Raw genomic sequence first — 20,401 nt, forward strand, 5'->3', positions numbered from 1 at the left:
TGGGCACATGCGTGCTGTGTCCTGGCTGGTTTTCAGGTTGTGGGGCCTGTGTAGGCCCTGGACTGTCAATTGCACTTGGGGACAGAGCATCTGCCCCAAAAGTGGGAGGATAGATGCAATGTGCCACCAGGAGTGCATTCCACAGAAAATGAGCATGCAGGGCAGGCAAGGGCCAGACCTCTGGCAGGACATCGGGAACATGCCACCAGCAGTGCACATGCCAACACCACACCCACACCCACAGCTGTCCACTCTAGGGCCACCTACTTGGAGGTGGCCCACCCTGGGACAGCTGGGCCTGCAAGAGCACACAGGAGACTTCCGGAGTCCCCTGGTATTTCCCCCCTACCTCCAGCTGTCACCTCTGTGCTTGGCAAACCTTTCCTGAAAGACCACCAGAACTTCCAGGACTGGCTGCGACCGCCCTCCCTTCTATCTCCCATCACAAAAAGCTCAGAGCCCAAATCCAGCTCTGCCATAGAGGTCCCTCTGTCATAGTGCCCTTCCCCGCCCTTGCTGAGAAAGGAGCCCTCCATCTACCCAGATGGCTTTAGCAATGCTGTCCAGCTTCCCTGAGCACATCCCAGGCTGCACCTGGCTCAGTTACCCACCCACCCACCCACAGCTCTGGCCCAGAGGGGCATAGCTACCAGCCTCTGCCTGGGCTTCCCAGCCTTGTCCACTTTCCCTCAGTCTTCCCTGAGTACTCCTCTGTACTGGGAGTTCCCTGGATTCTGAGCTGAGGCAAAGGGCTATCAGCACCACCAGACACCTCTTGGAGCCAGGGCCAGGCAAGGCACTGATCATGGGCTGAGCACCTAATACCACCACCATTGGGGCACCGTCTGCCCTCCCCACAGATGGGCCAGGGAACAGGTTCACCCTTTCACTCTCAGGTCCCTGCAGAAGGAGCCCTGTCCAGGGCCAAGGGGAGGCAGCTAGGGGCAGGTGGGTGGCCCCTGGCCCTAGAGGCCCCAGGCCCAGGCTGGCCCAATTGGCTTCCCCTGCACCTATCACTGTATGGCCCTGGCCAACTGCTGCGGGCAGGCAGCTGACAGCCTGACCAGGTCAGCTGTCTGTCCAGCCTGAAACCAACAAAGGGCCCATTCTCCAGGCTGAGGGCAGGCGGGGGCACTGGGTGGATTTCTGGGCTGTTCAGGCTGCTTGCCAAGACCGGCACGCGCCCTAGCTGCCCGGAGGCAGGGGACTGCCCAGCTTAGCCCAAAAGGAAGGAAGAGAGTTCTCTGCTATGCCTACCCCAAGATGCAGCCCTTATGTCTGTGAAGTGAGGGTGCACTGACTGAGCTCATTCCTGGTCTCCAGACGGGGGTTGGGGGTAGAAGAACAGGACCATGGGTGGGAGGAAAGGCAGAGGACAGGAGCAGCAGCCAGCACACAGGGCTGGGACCTCACAGGCATCCTCCTCCTCCCGAGATGCAGCTGCCAAGCCTGTTCCCAGCCCCCTGGGAGGGAGGGTGGCCGGAGGAGGGGCTGTGCAAGGATTCCCCAAGGAGCAGAGCTTGTCTTCCCTCTCCTTCCCAATCAGGGCCAAATGGCTAGGCCCTGACAGACACAAGCTCCTGGACTATTCTTTCCCCCTCATGGGCTGCCATGGGATTCCCTCCTCCTCTGATTGGGGTAAGGTTCCAGGCCCCTTCCTGGGAACATTCTCAGAAAGACTAGGAAGAATTTGATACTGGAAAAGCAACTAGCAATTTCCTCTTGGCAGTAACTGAATAATTAAAACATGATTTGAAAGAGACCCGATGGCTGTAAATGGGCCAGACACACCTGGCAGAAGTGTGTGTGGGAGAGGATCCCAGGAATCTTATCTTTCCCACCTCCCAATTCACAGACGGAGAAGAACAGGGACCAATCAACACAAGCAGTGGTCCTCCATGACCCTCAGTCTCATCTGCCAACAGACAACCACCTCTAACAGAGTTAAGTGAAGAGGTCAAGGTTCCAAAAGTTGGGGAGGCCAGCCTGCTGGAAGCTGCCTGGAGACTGGGCTCCTAAGGCTCAACCCTGCCATAGGGCGGAGGTGCAAAGCTCGTCCAGAGAATCTGCAGCTGCTGTGGAGGCTGCACAAAGCTAGGCCAGGAGGCAGTGTAGATTACACGGCCTTCTATCACACGCCATTGTCTGGGACTGTCCTCAGCTGGGATGTGGTCACAGTGCCCACCTGCAGCCCGAAATTTAACACCTGGTGCAACCAAGGATGCTGTGGCACCAGGTGTTAATGCCTTTTGAGTTTGAGATGACTGGCCCAATGTCATCTCAAACTCAAAAGGCATTTGTTGCCCACCCTCCCATTTATGACGCCAGAACTCCACAGAGCTAGGGCCCTTACAGATCCATATTACCCACCCTACCCCCACCTGCTGGGTCCCCAGCACAAGCAAGTAGACACAAGCCCTTTCCATTTTCTTGAAGCCACCACAATCCTCTGGTTCCCTGCCTCCACCAAGGCCAGCACTCCAAAGTCTCAGAATCCTGTGGGATATCTTCCTGCCCCCACAACACTGACCACTGCAAGATCACCAGTGAATTGGCTACCACATGTGGAATGAGAGTTGCCTGAGGCATCACCTGACACCTCTTTTTCCTCAGGCCCCCTCAGTTCCCAGCATGCACTAAGGTACCCTGAGTTTTGGCCATGCTGTTATCTCCCTCCAAACACCCTTCCCAGCAGACTCCCAATCCCCTGGACTATTCCAGCCTCTGTACCCATCTCACTGTGCTGCCAGGGCTCCCACACTCTGACCCCCAAGAGGACATGTCCTGGAGGGCAGGGCCCAGTCTACCATGGGTGGGAGGGTGGGGGGAGACTGCACATTGTGGGCAGTAACCTTGGGCCATCATGAAGCTGCCCCCAGGCTGGCCCTGGACATGCTAAGGAATGAACACAGGGAGGCCAATGCTAGCCAGCACCTGCAAGGGTCATACTTATCAAAGGTACCCAGGTGCCTCTGCCAGGGATGAGGCCTGATTAGCCAGACCCCACAAAGAGGAGGGGGCCTGGAGTGCTGGGCCATACAGGATCCTCCATGCACATCTGTGGGCAACTCCACTGGCCACCACCTGATGGGAAGCAGAAGCAATGCTCATGTAGCATGTGCTCTGGGACAAGGAGCTGGGACGGCTTAGACAGACCCGTAGGATGAATGAGAGGTCCCTGTGCCCTTCTAGCTCAGCGCACCATGGACAGCTGCACCAGGGGAGCCACAAAGAGAAGGTCACACGCACACATCCACAGGGCACAATGCGATGCCACCCAAAGATTCTAGTGACTACTGTCCTTGGTGGGCAGGGGCAGTACACCTGTGGGGCCCACAGGCAAAACACCTAAGACAAGGAAGCTGGCAGCCAGGACCGCTCCACTCCCTGCCAACAATCCCCAGGGGAATGACCACCACCAGGACCAGTAACCTGGCATAAGCATGAGTGCATGCTGACCAACCACCCTGACAGGCTCTGCCACACATCCCCACCTAGTCTTGGAAAACACCTGGAGGTTCAGGATGTAAAAACCACAGCAGATCTGGCAGCCCAACTCCCAGGGAGAAGCCTAACAGAAACAAGGCTCTTCGGTCACGGAAGCCATGCACAGAAACTCGTGAAGCAACACTGCTGTCACAGACCCACGAGGAACACACCACCACGCCCCCAAAGTAGAACATCATGTACATATGTGCGGAGCACATGCCACCACATAACACAGAACTACTCTGGCTACCACACAGCAAGGTCGAGTCTCACAAACAGTGCTGGGGCCTGGTCCTGCCCAACATCTCTCTTGGGGCCAACATCCCTGTTCACCCCTGCTCCCAACCTCACAAGGCTCCCCAACCTGCCTCCTGCACAGACCTGGGCTTTGGGGAACAGGGGTCCCTGATGGATGCACCGAACAGGTTCTCAGCCCAGGGCAGGGAGGACCTGACACAAAGATTCTGAGAAGAGATCCATACTGGCCACCCCAGCAGCAGGAACTTGCTACCCATCACTCCACATAGGTCTTGAATGCGCCACTTGACTTTCAGGATTTCTGACTCTCTGAATTTCAGAATCCTGGCTGGGGGGGGGGGGGGGGGGGGAGGGAGGGGGACCAGGGGAATGGAAAAAGGCATTTAGAGGGAAGTTTCTAGAGATGTGAAGGCCTTTGGAGGGTAAGAGGTATCCCTGTCCTCAGCTCTCCAGGCCCAGTAAGAGGTGTCTTTGTCCCCAGCAGTCTAGACCCAGAGCAGCAACCACAGGCAAAGCAGTGATGCCCGAGGGCAAGGTGAGAACAGGCAGCTCCAGATGTGAGGCTATGTGCATAGGAATGGCAGCCCAGCCAGCCTGGCCCAGGCTCTGGGGGATGAGTGTTGCAGCCATAGCCCTCGGTCTCTCCTCCATACAGGGATCACCACAGAGGAAAGAATATCAACATGCCCATGGGCCACCCAACAGCCAGGGGAGGCAGGGCCTGCCCAGTGTGGAGAGAAGGAAACTGAGAACCTGAGAGGAGGGGGCTTCACTCTGGACAGGAGCAGCCACAGCGCCCACCTGGACAGCTGTCCCTTGGGCCCCACTCTGAGGCCTACCCATAGTACCCTGGTGCCCACAATGTCATGGCCCATATCCCCAGGCCACAAACTGGTGGCTCACAGCACCCTTGAGTTGATCTATGACACTTTCTAAAAATGTATATTAGTTGCCAAAACTTAACCATCAAGAGATCGCACACAAAATACAGATTTGGGAAGACAGGGTCCACAGCCACCAGAGTGGGCAAGGCTGCACTGAGGGTAGAACTGAATTCCTCAGCCAAGTCTTGATAGGGCCTGTGCAGGGCTGGCCCCAGGGCACCCCTCACCAGGCCCACAGGACTTGGCAGAAAGGGAGAGTCAGAGAAGGCCACCAGGCTGGGGAGGGGGCAGGTACTGAGCTGACTATGAAGAACTCAAACCAGGATCTATCTTGGGAACTCCTACAAGGCCAAGGAGGTCCCCAGAGGCCACAGAACGGGTGAGGGTGGGAGGGGCTATATGCAGGGCTGGGGCTCTGGGGGCATGTCAGCCCAGGAGGGGAGGCTGCCTATAGGGGGTAGCAGGTGGCAGGCAGGACTTCTAGGGAAAAGGAGGGGAGTTAGGGGGCACCCCCAGTAAGCCTTGACCAGCTGAAGTTTGCAAGTATTAAATTTATCAGCTACAATATTATACATTTGGAAGAGTCTCTCCTAGGAGCCAACCACATCCCTGGAGCTCTTCAGTGGCTTCTTAAAACCCAAGAAGGCCCTGGCCAGGTGGCTCAGTTGGCTGGAGCATCATCCCATGCACCAAAAGGTTGCTAATTTGATTCCCAGTCAGGGCATATACCTAGGTTGTGGGTTCGATCCCCAGTTGGGGCATGCATGGGAGGCAACCAATCGATGTTTCTCTTTCCCTCTCCCTTCCTCTCTCTAAAATCAATAAAAACATATCCTTGGGTGAGGATTGAAAAATTTTAAAGAGAGCCCAAGAAGGACCAGGGTTGGGGAAGGCAGAGGTGTGTCCAGCATAGAATGTACTGCCCCTGGGTTAGCAGCGGGTGGGGACCCCAGGCCTCAGCATGAGGTGAGAACAGAGGGCAGGAAGGCAGTGCCCACTGCACTCACACAGTAAGGCCAGGCCTGAGGTCCCACCTCCAGGGCAGGAAGGGCCCAGCCCTCACTAAGGCCTAGAGGAGAGGTAGCTGGGTAGATGAGCAGGAAGGTGGCACAGCATTGAGCTGGGCTAAACAGAGGGCATCCGATGGCCCTTCCTGCCTGGGCCCTAGCCCTTGGACCACAGCCACCCCCATGGGCTGAGGCGGGAGAGTGAATTCCGCTGATGCTTGCTGGTCCCTAGCCCAGAAGGCATATGCCAGGGAGCAGGCATCCTTTGCAGTGGGTCAAGGCTAGAAGCTTAGCATGGGAACCTAGGGGAGGTCACAGAGTTGGGGTGGCAGAGTGGGACTGGAACCCGAGCTGAGGAGCAAAGGGGGGCACCCTTTCCCCCTAGCCCCACCACCCTGCTCCTATCCTCCACCTGTAGATGTGCCCTGGGGTGGGATCTGAGCCAATTTCTAGGAGGGGGAGGCAGACAGAGGAAGGCTGGGCCACAGGAGCTGGAGCTCGGCCTGGTCCTAAGCTGATGCCCTGGGCTGTGGAAAGAAAGAGCCCTGCAGGCTGGCAGCTCAGGGCAGGAGCGGGTGGGGTGGGGGGGAGGTGTCCCTGGAAGAGGGGCCACCTTAGGCTTACTCAGAGCGGGAGAGGGTCACTGAAGTAGGGGCCCCCATTTCCTGTCCTCCAGGGACCCATACAAAGGTAGAGAGGCTGAAGTCACAGCTAGTACCCTGGAGCCAACAACCCTGTATGCCCGCAACTTCCACCTACATGCCTCAGTTTCCTCGTCTGTCAATCGGATGATAGGGTTGCTGTGAGGAGACGCCAGCACACAGGCACTCACTGCATGTCCCAAGTGAGAGCAGGAGCACACCACGCTCTTGGCCTGCCTGCACATCCTCTCTCCTTCCTCAGGCTGCACTCAGGAAACCATGGCTCAGAGGAGCTGGACTGGCCAGCTCCAGGTCACACAGCTGGTGAGGGGGAGAGCCGAGAGCACACCACGCTCAGCTATTTGTGTGAGACTGGGGTGTGAACAGCAATGCAACAGCCTACTGAGCCACCCTCTCCTGGGGCAGGTACATTTGGATGGAAGGGGTGCAGGTAGCAAGTCTAGGGGTGAGGCAGGGGCACACTTCTGAGAGCCTCAAAATCAATGCAATAGGATCCCCAAACTTGCAGACTGCCACCACTGGGGGGACAGCCTGGACATGACTGACCCCACATACAGAAAGGGCACTGTCCATTCATGCGCAGTGTGTGGTGCCCAGCTGATGAGTCCATGGGTGAAAAGAGCCAGTACCCCTGGGGCTCTGTAAAACAGGTATGGGGGGTGAGGGGGTGAGGAAAGGAAGAAGGGGACTTCTGGCTTTCCAATGCCCAATTAAGCCCCTTCTCATTAATGGGCCCAAGTCCAACTCCACAGTCCACATGCTGGGTCTGTTTCTCCTCTGTGGGAGTGGTCAGAGAGGCAGGAGAGCAAGACTAACTGGACTCAAAAGCTCCCACCCAGATCCCACCCAGAAGAGGCCCTGGGGCACAGAGAGTGAGGAGTGTATGTATGGGGTGGGGGGAGTGGGCAGAATAGGGGTGTACTAACCTGTTCTCCCAGACTTGCAGGGTGGTCTGTGGGCATAGACAGTACCTCAGCCAGCTGCCTGCCAGCCATCAGCCATCAAAAGACTGAGAGAGGCATTCCCAGCCCCGGGTAACAGGCTCTGGGACACCATGTGGAATGTGTCCAAGGGACTCCCCAGCACTTCCCACGCACCCACCTCAGGGGGAGGTTCTCTGGTCCCTTCCTGGCACAACCTATGCAACACACCCCACAGAGGCTCTGATGGCCCTCGTCCCTGCTCCCCTAGCCCTGTGTGTCCTCCCTGGGGCAGGAAGGAGTGAATGCTGAGTGGGGGCCTCACCCATAGGAAGGGAAAGGGCCCCACACTAGGCCACAGGCAGTACCTTCAACACGAGGGCACAGGGGCTTACATGGAAGGTGGCAGGGTCTGCACTGGCCTCCCTGTGTCCCCACTAGCTAGTTGGGCAGGCACTCAGCCTCACAGTCACTGTGAGCAGAAACCCTCAGCACCCCAGGGTGATCTTCAGTCAGCAGCCCAAAGCTGGGGCGGGGGGTGTCCCTTCTCCGAGGTCATGGAGTCTGTGAGGAGTGGAACATGATTCCCACCATGCAGACATGGGGAGACCTCTCCTCCATACCCCACATGGGAGCTGAGAGCACAGGCAAGTCCAGCCCCCAGCCATGGTGCACAGCAGGGAGCTGTGTCAGCACGAGGCCACGGGACAGCTATTATTTCATTAGCCAGACTGTCCCTGCACTGACTCCCTGGGCTCCGAGGCATCCCATCCTATAGACGCCCTGGGACCTTCCTCCACAGCAGGCCAGCCCTACCCAGGCCCCACCAAGTCAGCCTGACTCACAAGGTGGCTCACTCCACCTGCCCCTCCAGGAAGCCCTCCCAGCCCAGTTCCATAACAGCTCCGCTCAGCCCAACACTTGCTGGTAAGGAGGAAACCTGGAAATACCAGACAGGCCCTGCCCCACAATACCCCCATTCTCGTCCTGAGAAGCCCAGGGGATGGTCCTGGAGCTGGTCCCTGTCACTCTGCAGTGAGCCACCACACTCCACTCACCCAGCCAATGGCAGGTGGGGGTGAGGGACACTACCCTTGCCCTGCCCTTGGCCTTGCTGCCTCCTCAAAGGGTGGGGGGTGGGTGGGCCTCCCACACAGCAGAGGGCGACCTCAGCAGACACTGGATCCCCAGGAGGGGAGGGGGCCCAGGAAGGTGTGCCTGCCCCCACCACCCATACACACAGACTTCCCAAGTTATCGTGTATCCTCAGCAAGCAGGGCCAGCATCTCCAGGCCCCAGGAGGATGGTGGAATGGCCAGGCCTCTCACAAACCCTGATCCGTCCAGCCAAAGCCTTTACAGTATCAAATGCAACACTGACCCACAGGAGGAGCAAGGGAAGGCAGGCAGGGGCCCACTGAGGCACCCTGGCCCACGCTTACCCCTTGTCTGAGTCCCCACGGTTGTTGAGCCTAACACAGGGGCGGCGCCCCCAACTCTTCATACATTGGATCTGGCCTCCAGGTCACAGAGCAATGGTGTCTCCTACCCCCAGCTCCATCCACCCCATTATCCCATCCCCACCTCCACTCCCAGGCCTGACCTTTCGAATGCGGCCGCTTCGAGTGCCAGTGAATACCACAGTGTGGCCCCGGTAGTCATAGGCAGCCACGGCGGTCAGGCCATCCTCCTTGTCCACAAACAGGGGCGTGCCCTCTATAGTAACGGTGCCTCCCAGTGGCTGGTTGAAGTCCTGCCCACAGAAGTCATCGTCGATCTGTAGGGGCTGTGGGAGAAGAGAGGTGAGACTTTAGGCTGCCCAGCCTGCCCAAACACCTTCTCCCTGAGAGTGGAGCCTCAAAGCCAGGACCAGCCAGCTCTACTAACTGAAGGGACTCACGGAGGGTCCTCCTAGGCAAGCACAGGGCCATACAGAAGGGATGTGGCCCAGGGCACCCCCACACAGATCTGAGAGTGGGAACCAATTCGACAGATGGAGAAACCAAGGCTCCTTGAGGCCCAGCAGGCCCAGGGCTAGACCCATTTCTCACATGCACACTACACACAGGCCCCACACACATTCTGGATCAGGAGGCATGAAGGAGGAGGCAGCTTGGGGGAAGGTCAGGGAGCAGCCAACCAGGGACCAGGCGCACTACCCCAGTGATAGCCACACGGAGGCAGGGGACAGCCCTGGAGGGGGCTGTGGACAACATACTGTCTTGCAGGATTTTATTCAAGAGAGGAGACAAGGGTCAACACAAAAGGCAAGGGGAGGGGCCCAGCTGAGGAGGTGACTGAGTGTGAAATTACAGAGAAGACCAGAGGACAGGGAATTTGCGGGCTGTTCCAAGGCAAAAGGGAGGAGGGCAGAGTGAACAAGGCAGGTTCTAGGTCAGGGGTGGGCAAACTTTTTGACTCGAGGGCCACAATGGGTTCTTAAACTGGACCGGAGGGCCGGAACAAAAGCATGGATGGAGTGTTTGTGTGAACTAATATAAATTCAAAGTAAAGGAGCGGAGGGGAGAGCAAGAGAACCGGATAGAACAGCCAGATCCGGCCCGAGGGCCGTAGTTTGCCCACGGCTGTTAGGTGGATAAAAGGGGATAGCTGGTCCCCTCGGTAGCAGGCTCAAGTCTGAGGTTTGTAGAGGGAGAGAGCCACCAGGGCTGGGAGCCAGAAGGGGATGGGCAGGAGGAGAGGCAAGGTCAGGGCTGGGCTGGCGTCCTGGAGGGGATATGAGGAAGTAGGACCAATGCCCAGGAAAGGGGCAGACCTGGCCATGGGCACAAGGAATGAAAATCACAGTGTGACCTCAGCAGGCACTGCCCCTCCAAGCCTCAGTTTCTCCATCTGTACAATGGAGATAGAATGCCTTCCTTGAAAGACCAAGGGGAGAATGAATGATGCATCTGTCTAGTGCAGAGGTCGGCAAACTCATTAGTCAACAGAGCCAAATATCAACAGTACAACGATTGAAATTTCTTTTGAGAGCCAAATTTTTTAAACTTAAATGTCTTCTAACGCCACTTCTTCAAAATAGACTCGCCCAGGCCGTGGTATTTTGTGGAAGAGCCACACTCAAGGGGCCAAAGAGCCGCATGTGGCTCGCGAGCCACAGTTTGCCAACCACAGGTCTAGTGTACCCAGAGCCTTGATGTGGAGGGTGGCCCTGTCATGAGGCCCCCACTGCACTGGACATGAGAAGGGGACCCTCACCATCCCACCTGCCCTAGAGACAAACAAGTGTCACTCCCATTACAGATATGGGAAAACTGAGGCCAGAGTGGGGTTAGGCTTTCTCTGGGCCACCCAGCAAATCCCAGGCAGCAGGAGCAGTGGGGCTGAGGCCTGGCTCTGGAAGTCCCCAAACTGGGTGAATTCCCGGCTCTTTCACTTGCAACCCTGAACAAGTTCCCCTCTAAGCCTGGTGTCTTCCTCTGGAAAAAAAGTTGTTGCTACCACCTGAGCACACGAGATGCTCCCCAAAAGCAGCTGGTCCCAGGCCGGCCCCATCAGGGCCTAGAGACAGGAGCTATGGCTGCCAGCTACTGAGCTCCCAGTATCTATGTGCTCAGGCAGCCCCAATGTCAGTGCTGGTGTCATCAAATCCCACATGGCCAGGCACCCAGGACAAAGGTAAGCAGAGCTCTTGACAGGGTACTGTGGGGGGAGATGCTGTCTGGTGCCTCATCTCCTGAGCCTCAGAGATCTCATCTGTAAAATAGAGACTAGAAGGGGCCAGCAAGCAGCCAGAACAGTGCCAGGCACGTGGTCATTACTCTGTCCAACAGGGACCTGTGGACTGAAGGACATGTCCTGTTCCTCCCCCCACACCTCCTAAAGGAAGAGGACAGCCTAGAGCTGCAAGCAAGCTCTGAGGCCGACCACTACCCTCTGGGAAACAATGGGCAAGCGGCAGCACCTGGCACAGGGTAAGTGGCACATTGTTATTCAGAGGAGAATGGGGTCACACGGAGCCAAGGCTGTTCAGTTTGTGAGGCTGGCAGGGCGGGAGCAGCCACCCTAAGGAGGCAGAGTGCCCACTCACCGAGTTGATGCAGCCCAGCTCCTTGTTGAGCAGCCAGGGCAGAGAGAGCTTGCCCTCACCACGGTAGCAAGACTGAATGCGCTCCTTGATCTTCTCCTTGATGGCCCTGAGCGTGAACAGGCACAGCACTGATTCCTTGGGCGGCTTCACACGGTTCTTCTGGCCCTGAGCAAACACGGTGAATAGCACATCCTCATTGTCAGCCAGGCCTAGCTGGCGAGCCAGGGCGCTGCCAGGCCGGCTCAGGTACGCGTCCTGCACCAGGCGGTACTCCACCCCCGCCTGCTCACAGCCGATGGGGAATTCAACATATGAGTAGAATTTTGGGTCATCCACACACAGCCGCACAATCTTGGAAGTGAAGAAGTGCTCGCCGGCAGCATCGGGCGAGGTCAGCTGTGTGTCCAGCTGCAGAGTGAGGTAGTACACAAACTGCTCACTGCGGAAGCTGTACACATAGTAGATGTCGAAGGCCGGAAACTTGGACAGTGTGTCTGAAGGGATCTTGAGCTGTGACGACACGAACTCATCCTGGTACACAAAGCTGAACATGTCCGCGTCCTCCTCGTTGGCCATGAGCCGGCGGCTGGACAGCGTAGGGAAGTACTCGGACTTGCCATCGATGGGCGTGCCCACAAAGAGCTTGGCCTGGGCCTGGCCCGGCGGCCCGGCAATGAGCACACCTGCCATGCTGCCTGCCTCACGCACGCTCGACAGGTAGTGCTCCTTGCGGTGGTGCGGTTCACCCAGCTTGAAGAGGTCGTCCAGCCGCAGGAACTGGCAGATGCCCTGGGAGGCGCTGCCACAGGCTAGCAGGCGGTTAGCAGCATAGTCCAAAAGCAGCAGCTTGTTGACATTGTTGGTGCTGCCCAGGCCATGCGGGCATGACTGCACGCTGGGTGGTGGGTAGCACTTCTCGTTGTCCTCCACAGGGCCTGTCACGTGTGCCCGCAGCAGTGTCAGGTTCCCCGAAAGCTTGTAGATGCGGTTCACTGCGCCCACATACACCTCGCCGGTCTGCTCGTGGACCACCAGGTGGGTGAGGCCCCAGTCACTGGCTGAGAAGGTGCGGAAGACAGGCTGACGACCCCCGCCAGCCCTAGTGGCACCTGCCACTGCCCGAATGACCCCCAGCAGCAGCAAGAGCATCAGGAGCACCCGCGGGCTTAGACGTAGCAGGGGCATGGCAGGCCTGGGCCTCAGGCCTCGGTGCTCAGGTCCTGCAGGGATGTGCATCACGGGGCCAGGAGCCTCAGCCCTGTGGGGAGAACAGTGAGAGAAGGTGTGAGTGTAAGCAAGACCTTACCCCTAGAGGGCAGACACGCCCACATACCAGCTGCTGAGCTCTCTGGTGTGCCTGTCTAGGCTGGGGCATCCCATCCTCCACCTCCACAGGCACGATCTAACCCTGGAGAAGCCAGAGGTGCAGAGAGGACATCTCCCTGGCCTAAAACCCTGCAAATGCAAGGGGAGCACCAGGAGTCATCAAGACCAAGCCTGTGACCCCAACATGTAGCACAGGACTCCTGTCTGGCTACCAGACACGCACCATGAATGCCTAGGCCTACCACTGCCAGCCAGGTGGAAGAAAGTAATGGACCCAGGAACGAGGAAGCAGGTGAGAAGGGTTTGGGGGTCTAGACTGGGAGCCATCACCGCCTGACTCAGAGCCTCCCCATGTCCTAGGGGCAAGTCCCCCAAACTCCAAGCTCCCAGGGTGATAGCCTATACTCAAGGCTCTGGGGACAAGTGCTCCCTTGCAGGCCCTGGACAATCCTACTTGCAGGCACTACCCCCACAGCAGACAAGGACATACGGGCAGAATTCTCAGTGAGGGCAGAGGGCAATCTGGGTCACCCTCGCTCTGGGGCCAGCCCCTTACTGGACCTCAAGCCCCTGTACTCTGAAGACTGATCCAGAAACCAAGCTGTGTGCATCTCTCATCTATCATCCGTATCCCCAGCCAACAGGTGCCCCCCACCTAACCCTTCCCAGGTGCCCCCCACCTAACCCTTCCCAGATGCCCCCCCACCTAACCCTTCCCAGATGCCCCCCCACCTAACCCTTCCCAGTTGTCCCCCACCTAACCCTTCCCAGATGCCCCCCCACCTAACCCTTCCCAGTTGTCCCCCACCTAACCCTTCCCAGATGCCCCCCACCTAACCCTTCCCAGGTGCCCTAGTGAACTGCCTGAGTTCCCCTTCAAAACCTTTAACCCAACTCCAAGTAAAGAGAAATTCATTCAAAGATCAGAGGCTCCCTGAACCTTATCTCTCAGCAGTGGCTCTCTCTCCCCAACCTTCAGCCCTTCTACCCCAACCCAGACCCAGTCTGGCCAGCCCCTAGGCTCACCTCCACCCGCTTCTCCTCCCCTACCTCATCATGCTCCCAGCACCACCCACTCTCATAACAGGCCCAGGCATGCCCATGATCCTCAGCCTCCATCCCCAGGTTACACTCACCCCCTAAATCTCTCCTAATCTGCCCACCCCTCTCCCACGTGGATGACCATAGCACTTGGCCCCCTCTGCTCATGTCCACCTACAGCCCAGTCTCCAGCCAGTAGCCCAGGCCACTTTTCTGAACCACATTTAAGGTCACCAGCCCCGCTCCCCAATTCTGCTATGGCACCCCCTTTCTCTGGAAAAGTCTCATCTTCCCCCAGCCCAGAAGTTTACAGTCAGGTACTAGTTTAAATCCAGACTCTGTTGCTGTAGCCATGCAGCCCCATTTCTCCATTTGTAAAATGGAATGACAACAGTTTCTTTCTCATGGGTAAGAGGGGAAGGTCAGGGAACTCCCACAAGGTGCCACCAGCAGGAGTACACTCTCCATGCCAGCAAGGGCCCTATCCTGGCTCAGCCAGATGTGCTGGGGCCTCTCACCCAACTCCTGGCTGGAGAATGACGGCAGAGATGCTGAGCACCAACTGCAGGCAGGTGCTGGCGAGAGCTGCACACATCCTTTGCTCCCAGAGAATGCCTCTAACATAGCCTGACAGCCCCATGTTACAGATTGGGAAGCTGAGGCCCAAAGGACCCTCTGCCAAGACCATGTTGGGAGCTGGGCACAGGGCAGCTGACTGCCAGACAAGGCCCAGAGGTCTGCCATGTCTGCCTTCCCCTGGGCCCTTGGACTTGCTGTCCCCTCTCCTGCTCCCACACCCCCGCTCTGTCTCAGCTGCCTCCCCTAACCTGCTAGCTAAAGGTAGCAAGTGCTCCCTCACAACCAGTCACCCAGTTTGAACTTGCAGCACAAGACTTGCTAATGGCTTTGTTACTTATTGTTCTCAGACACTCTCCCCACTAGAATGACAGTTCCCTGTGAGCAGGGCCTAGCTCTGTGATTTGCCATGGTATCCCCAAAGCTGACCCCAGGAGCCAATACTTGTGAATGAAAGAATAAATAAATGAATGGGTCCTGGACAGAGCAGGACCGGCTCCCTCACCTTGTCCTCCCTCTCCTCATACCCTCTGCCCAGTGAATGCCCACACCCACTGCTCAGGTAGGGAAACTGAGGCTCAGGAAGCGAGAGGCATTAGCCAGGATCCCACTAGCAAGAAAACCAGGTTGTGCTGCCTTGCAGGACCCTCCTAGCAGGATGTCAGCTGCCTTTCCTTGAGGATCTCTGCCCAGACATAGCCCCAAGAACTACAGTCACCAGGGACCTCTGCTGGCAGCCAGGAGAGGAGTCCCCAACCCTCTACACCCTGCCCCCAGCTCAGAAGCCCAAGGCAGATCAGAGAAAAGGCTTCTCACAGTGGCAGCAAGGCCTGGGTTGAAAGCTGAGTGCATGTGAACTCCAAAGAAAACATGAATCACTCACCGTTTATCAGTTCAAAGCAGACCTGCAATTACCAGGGGCTGGGCTCTCCCCTCCTCCGGGATAATTATACACATCTTAATGCAATTACGGGCCCTACTTTTTATATTAAACAGGAGAGACTCAGCTGAAGAAGCCACCATCCAAACCCTGGGCCCACACCCCATGGGCTCATCCCCCCTCTTCTTCTCCCACAACAGAGACCGCCCAGAAGGGAAGAGAAGGGACAGGCCAATGGGATGGGGCTGCCAGCCAGGAAAAGGGGATCCAGGACCCAGGGATGGGTCCCTCATGACCACCATCTCATAAGGGCCAGCAAAGATGTCTGGGTCACTTCTCCTATCTTAGAGATAGGGTGCCCAGGGCTCAGATAGACCAAGGTCACGCAGCTAGTCCAGGCAGGACAGGGACGGATTCCCACGCTCCTACAGAGATCTGGATAGCCAGCAGACTTGCTGGGACTCCCACATACCTCTGGTCTGCCCAGGAAAAAAAGCATTCATTCCGAAGCTGCCTGGGTGCTGGGGAGGACCATGCTAGGCCAGGGGAAGGGAGCACCACACATGCTGTGCCCTGCTGCTGGGAAGGAGCAGAACCAGCCACTGTGGCCTAGGGAAGCTCCCCATGGAGCCTATTCACCAGTTTTAGGACCAGGCACAGTGGGAGCTGGTGGGGGAGGAGGTGTCCTGGGTGTTGGACAGCAAGAGCAAAGGCCTGGGGTGGAACCTCCTGGAGGGGGCAGTGAGAATGACTGCAGCTTCCTGGGGCCCAGTCAGCGCCAGAAGGGAGGATGAAGCTGAACTGGTATAGGGTGTGCCAACTGGGGGTGAGCAAGGGTGAGAGAGGCCAGGACAGAAGCAGACAGGCTTGGCACAGGATGCTCCACTCCTGGGCAGGATAGGCTCAGCTATGCAACAGAGAGCAATGTCCCCTGTCCCTCTCCCAGTGGCCCCTCCACCATTCTTCCTCACCCTGAGAAACAAAGACCCTCACTCACTCAGAACCTTCTTCACAGAGGGAGAGCCCAAGCCCCACATCCCCGGCTGTGGGTCCTTCTGGGGCTTGGACAGTTTGGAGCAGGGAGGGGACTGAGACGATACTGCCATCTTACCCGGTGGTTCACCATTATCAATCAGGACAAAGAGCTGCCTGCCACCCCACCTCCCCTAACAGGGACCTCGGGAGGTGGTCCTGAGATGCCCTGCTCTCCCAACAGACCAGCCCTCAGGAACCAAGACCTACAGAGATCTGGACAGGGCACTGGAGTCCTGCTTCTCAGAAAAAGTGCCCACCACTTGGCCTTCCCTGGGGGTGGTACCCTCTCCTCCTGGCAGACCCAAACGCAGAGGCAATGACCTCGGGGACACAGGAGGCCAGAAAAGGGTTATCTGCTTTGTCCATGGCATCTCACTTGTCCCCCCACCCCCCCTCCCAAGCACACACCTCAACACATAGGAGCTTGTGAAACCTCTGTCCATGCCGTCACCTGCCTGAAATGCCCTTGCTGGGCCTATCTGTGCCACCCTCCCAGGCTGACTTGCATTGCAGCCTGGCCATGAAGCAGAATGGGCTGCCTCTAGCATTGGGATTGGGTGCTGCTCCTCAAGGGTTGGGCAGAGTCTTGGCTGCCTGGTGCAACACCTGGTCTCTCCTGTACACCCCAAAACCAACAGGGAGCCAAGGGTACTGAGGGTGCTCCACAGGGGCGAGGAGCAAAGGCTGAGCCCTACCCCCCTTTTCCTGCACAGACCCAGAAAACCGGCCCCAGCACATAGAAGAAGGTGCGCAAGCTAAGGCTCAGGGAGCAAAGGCATTGTCCATATCACCCCCAACACACACACCCCTTTCTTTCAAGGGGCGTGGCCCCAGCACCCCACAAAAGAGGAATGGCAGCTCCGGGCTCTAAGCAGTCACTGGAGCCCCTCTCACCCCCCTTCCCCGACTGCACTTTGGATCTCACAGCAGGCAGGGGACTCCCTGGAGCCCCGCTCCCCTTCCCAGAGGCAGCCCGCGATCAGCCACGCTGCCCTAGCCATGGTGCACACCAGGCCCGGACCCTTCAGGAAGCAATCGGAAGCCTCCGAGGGAAGCAGGCTGACCCTGGAGAGGCCCTGAGAGGGGGGAGTCCTAGGAGGCCCGAGCGAGCGGGGCGACCGCCCCCTCCCAGCCTGGGTGCGCGGCCCTGTGGGCCTTGGGCGGACATAGCACCCATCTCCCGGTGCCCCAGGCCAGAGAGAGCAACGGGGGGAGGGGGAGTCGTGAGTCCGGAGGAAGCGGTTCCAGCTTCCACCCCGGGGCCCTGAGGGCCAACTGGGGGCGCAGCCCCGCACGCCCTCCTCCGGCTCCCGCGGCCCTGCTGGGGCCTGCCTAGCCCGGCCCGGCCCTGCCGGCGGCCCGATGTCCGACCGCGGTCCAGCCCCGGGCGCGGCCTGGGCACCCACAAGGGCCCTCCCCGCGGGGCCGCCGCAAACTTTCTTTCCTGCCTCTGAGGAGAGGGCAGCGCGGCCCCAGCCTCGGCGCCCGCACAGAGCGCTGCCTCCCGAAGCTCCGCGGGCCGGGCCTGGCCGGGGGAAAGGCCAATGGCGCGAGGCCTTGGGCCGGGTCCGACTCCGGGCCAGCGGGGACACGACGAGCTAAGCGCCGGCGCCGCGGCCGCGCCCGGACACACGCGGGAGACGGGCCGCAGCCGCAGGGACACGCGGACACGCGCGCCGCAGTTCCCCACGCACACCCCCTGCCCGCCCGGTCGCACGCCGCTGCCCAACGGAGGCCGCCGCCCCGGGCCCGAGGGCGTCTCCCACCCGGGGAGCCCTCGCTGAGACCACGCGCCCCCGCGCCGCGCCGAGGGGAAAGTTGCGCCCCTACTCACCGGCTGCCCCGGGGCACGCCCCGCCACCGGCCATCGCCGCGCCCCGCCGCCCGCGCCGCTGCCGCCTGCCCAGCCGCGGGGCCGCCCCAGCCGCGCAGGTCGCCCAGCCCCAGGCCGCCGCCGCACCCCGGCTCCGTTGCGTGGCCGCGTCGCCGCTGCCCAGCATGAATGGGGCGCCGAGCGCCGCGCGGCTGCAGACCAGCCTCGATCTCGCCGCCCGCGGAGCACCACGCGATGCGCCTGCGCGGCCTGAGGCCGGGACGGGGCTGGCGGGGGCGGGGCCGGCATGGGGGCGGGGCCGTCCGCGGCCTCCAGGGGGCGCTCTGCCCCGCGCCGCGCGCCCTCCTGGGCCCACTGCGCGCTTTCTCAGAGCGATGCAGCTGCTGGCCTTAAATGGCTCCATGCGGGGGCTGCGCAGGACGTCCCGGGTAGCTCCCGTGTGTGGGCTGTCCTGAGTTCCCGTCTCCAGGGACAGAGCCCGGCCTCCGTGGGCCTGGGGTGGGAGCACAACCTTCGTTTCCGGAAGGGTAAACCAAGGCCCGAGGAGGGAAAGCGCCCTGTCCAGGGTCGTGAGGCTCCGTGTGTCCTCGGCTCTTGGCCTCCACGACACAACTCTTAGGTGGAATGGGTACTCTCTCCAGTGAGCAAAATGGAGCCCTCGGCCGGGCCGTAAGACCCGCCCACCCCCTCCCTGCTGCGCATTCACTGACGTGGTTGCGACCCTGGAGGAAAGTTTAGTCCCAGGGTCCTGAGGTGGGGGCGTGGTGGGACGGGAATCCGGGCTATCCCGGACCGTCCCCCGCACTCCCGCGGGCTGCCCAGCATGGGGGCAGACTGCATTAACCGGTGACAAGGCTCATCCTGCTGCCTGCACATTCTGAAAACCGCCCCAAGGTGGGGACCTGGGGAGTCCTCCTAGCACAATGCCCCAGGGGAAGCGAGGAGAGGCGCAGGAGAAAATCTAAGAACCGATAGGGCCAGAGAGCCTCATGGTGGGAAGGCGAGCTGGTGGATGACAGCAGCAGAGTACCTTCATGCTCATGCTTGGTGAGAATCTCGCTGTCATCTCCACAGAAAACAGCTACAGCCCGGGGTAAGGACTTAGATTGGCCAAGGGATCCCTCGCACCTCATCCCTCTCCCGCCTCATCCCCTCCCTCCCCTCTCGCAGCCCCTATCCTATCTCTGGGTTAATCCTTCTCTTGGATCCTTTGAGCATTTCAGTATGGTCTGTTGCTTTGCTGTGCTTGTCGTAGGGCATCACAGAAACGAGATCAGCCTGCCGTGAGGACCCATCCCAGTGGGGTTGCTGATGGGCAGTTTGTTCACTCTGCTTGTAGTGTCCTTACATGTGGTACTGGTCATCCCTTCTGCTGATGGACCAGCGCCCTGGTTTAGGGCCACTGTGCAGTGAGCTGTTGTGGATATATCTTTGTAGGCTCTTGGCAGCAGTTAGACCCTGGGGTGGACTGTTAGGTCACCAGGTTGGTGTGCGTTTAGTTTGGGTGGATAACCCAAAACAGTTTCCCAAATGACAGCTAGGTTTGCAGTCCTGGCAGCACTTTGGGAGGGCCCCAGTAGCCCCTATCCGCACCCACTCTTGTCACTCATTGCCTATCTGGTGATGTGCACGGTTTTTCATTTAAGTTGCATGTCCCTGAATGAGGGTGAGAATCTTTTTCAAAAATCCTATTTACTATTTTGTTGAATAAGCACTAATCTAGCACTGACTCAACACAGGACTCTGCTACATTTTACAGATGAGTAAAGTGAGGGGGGAGAGATGAAGTGATTTGCCCAAGTTGCCTAGCTGGTAGGCTACCCCGGCAGTCGAGCTCCATAGTCTGTGGTCTCAACTCAGTCACTCTGCTACACTGCACACACATGAACCAGACAAGACCCAAGCACCTCCCTTCCATGTGGACTTCTGGGTGTGGATTCTGACATGGTTGGTTAATGTGCAGCAAGTCCCATCTATTTCCAAGCCCTGCTTTCCTCATTCCTGAGATGGAGTTGGAGACCCCCATAAGAAGTGTGGTGAGGAGGAATGAGTGTTAGCACCACAGTGGGCCTGAGAAAATGTCCATCCCTGTGTTGGCACCAGGGCTGTCCCCATCTCTCTGTCTGCTTCTTGCTACCCTATCCTCTGTGGAGCCAGTGAGGCAGGCACTGTTCAAGGCCCTCCTTCTCACTCTGTGCTCAACAGTCCCCAAGAGCCAGGGCCACACTTTTGGGGTCCAGCCCTCTGTCTCCACTGTCCCTGGGGTGGTTCAAGAGAGATGCTGGACTCTGGGTGCTGGCCAGCTCATGGTTAACATGGCACCCTCACATATTATGGTTGCCCAACCAGGAACCCCAGTGTTCACCTGAATAGCCTTCCCCCCGACAGGGCCCCTGCATCCCTGAACCCCATGGATTCTCCTCAAAAACTTATTATAGC

At 58.8% G+C, this 20,401-nt stretch overlaps 1 protein-coding gene across 1 annotated transcript in view; it reads right to left on the reverse strand.

The window, feature by feature from the left end:
* The window catches only part of PLXNA1 (plexin A1), a 54,037-nt gene extending 35,942 nt beyond the window's left edge, over nucleotides 1-18,095 (reverse strand). The window contains exons 1-3 of the mRNA XM_080686911.1: nucleotides 17,963-18,095; nucleotides 11,271-12,528; nucleotides 8,823-9,005 (exon numbers count right to left, since the gene is read on the reverse strand). Of these exons, the coding sequence (XP_080543037.1) occupies nucleotides 8,823-9,005; nucleotides 11,271-12,506 (1,419 nt within the window). The 5' untranslated portion in view covers nucleotides 12,507-12,528; nucleotides 17,963-18,095. The remainder of the gene's footprint in view (nucleotides 1-8,822; nucleotides 9,006-11,270; nucleotides 12,529-17,962) is intronic.
* Nucleotides 18,096-20,401: the final 2,306 nt, after the last annotated feature.

This window comes from Plecotus auritus (assembly GCF_963455305.1).
Source record: "Plecotus auritus genome assembly, chromosome: 8".
NCBI classification, from domain to species: domain Eukaryota; kingdom Metazoa; phylum Chordata; class Mammalia; order Chiroptera; family Vespertilionidae; genus Plecotus; species Plecotus auritus.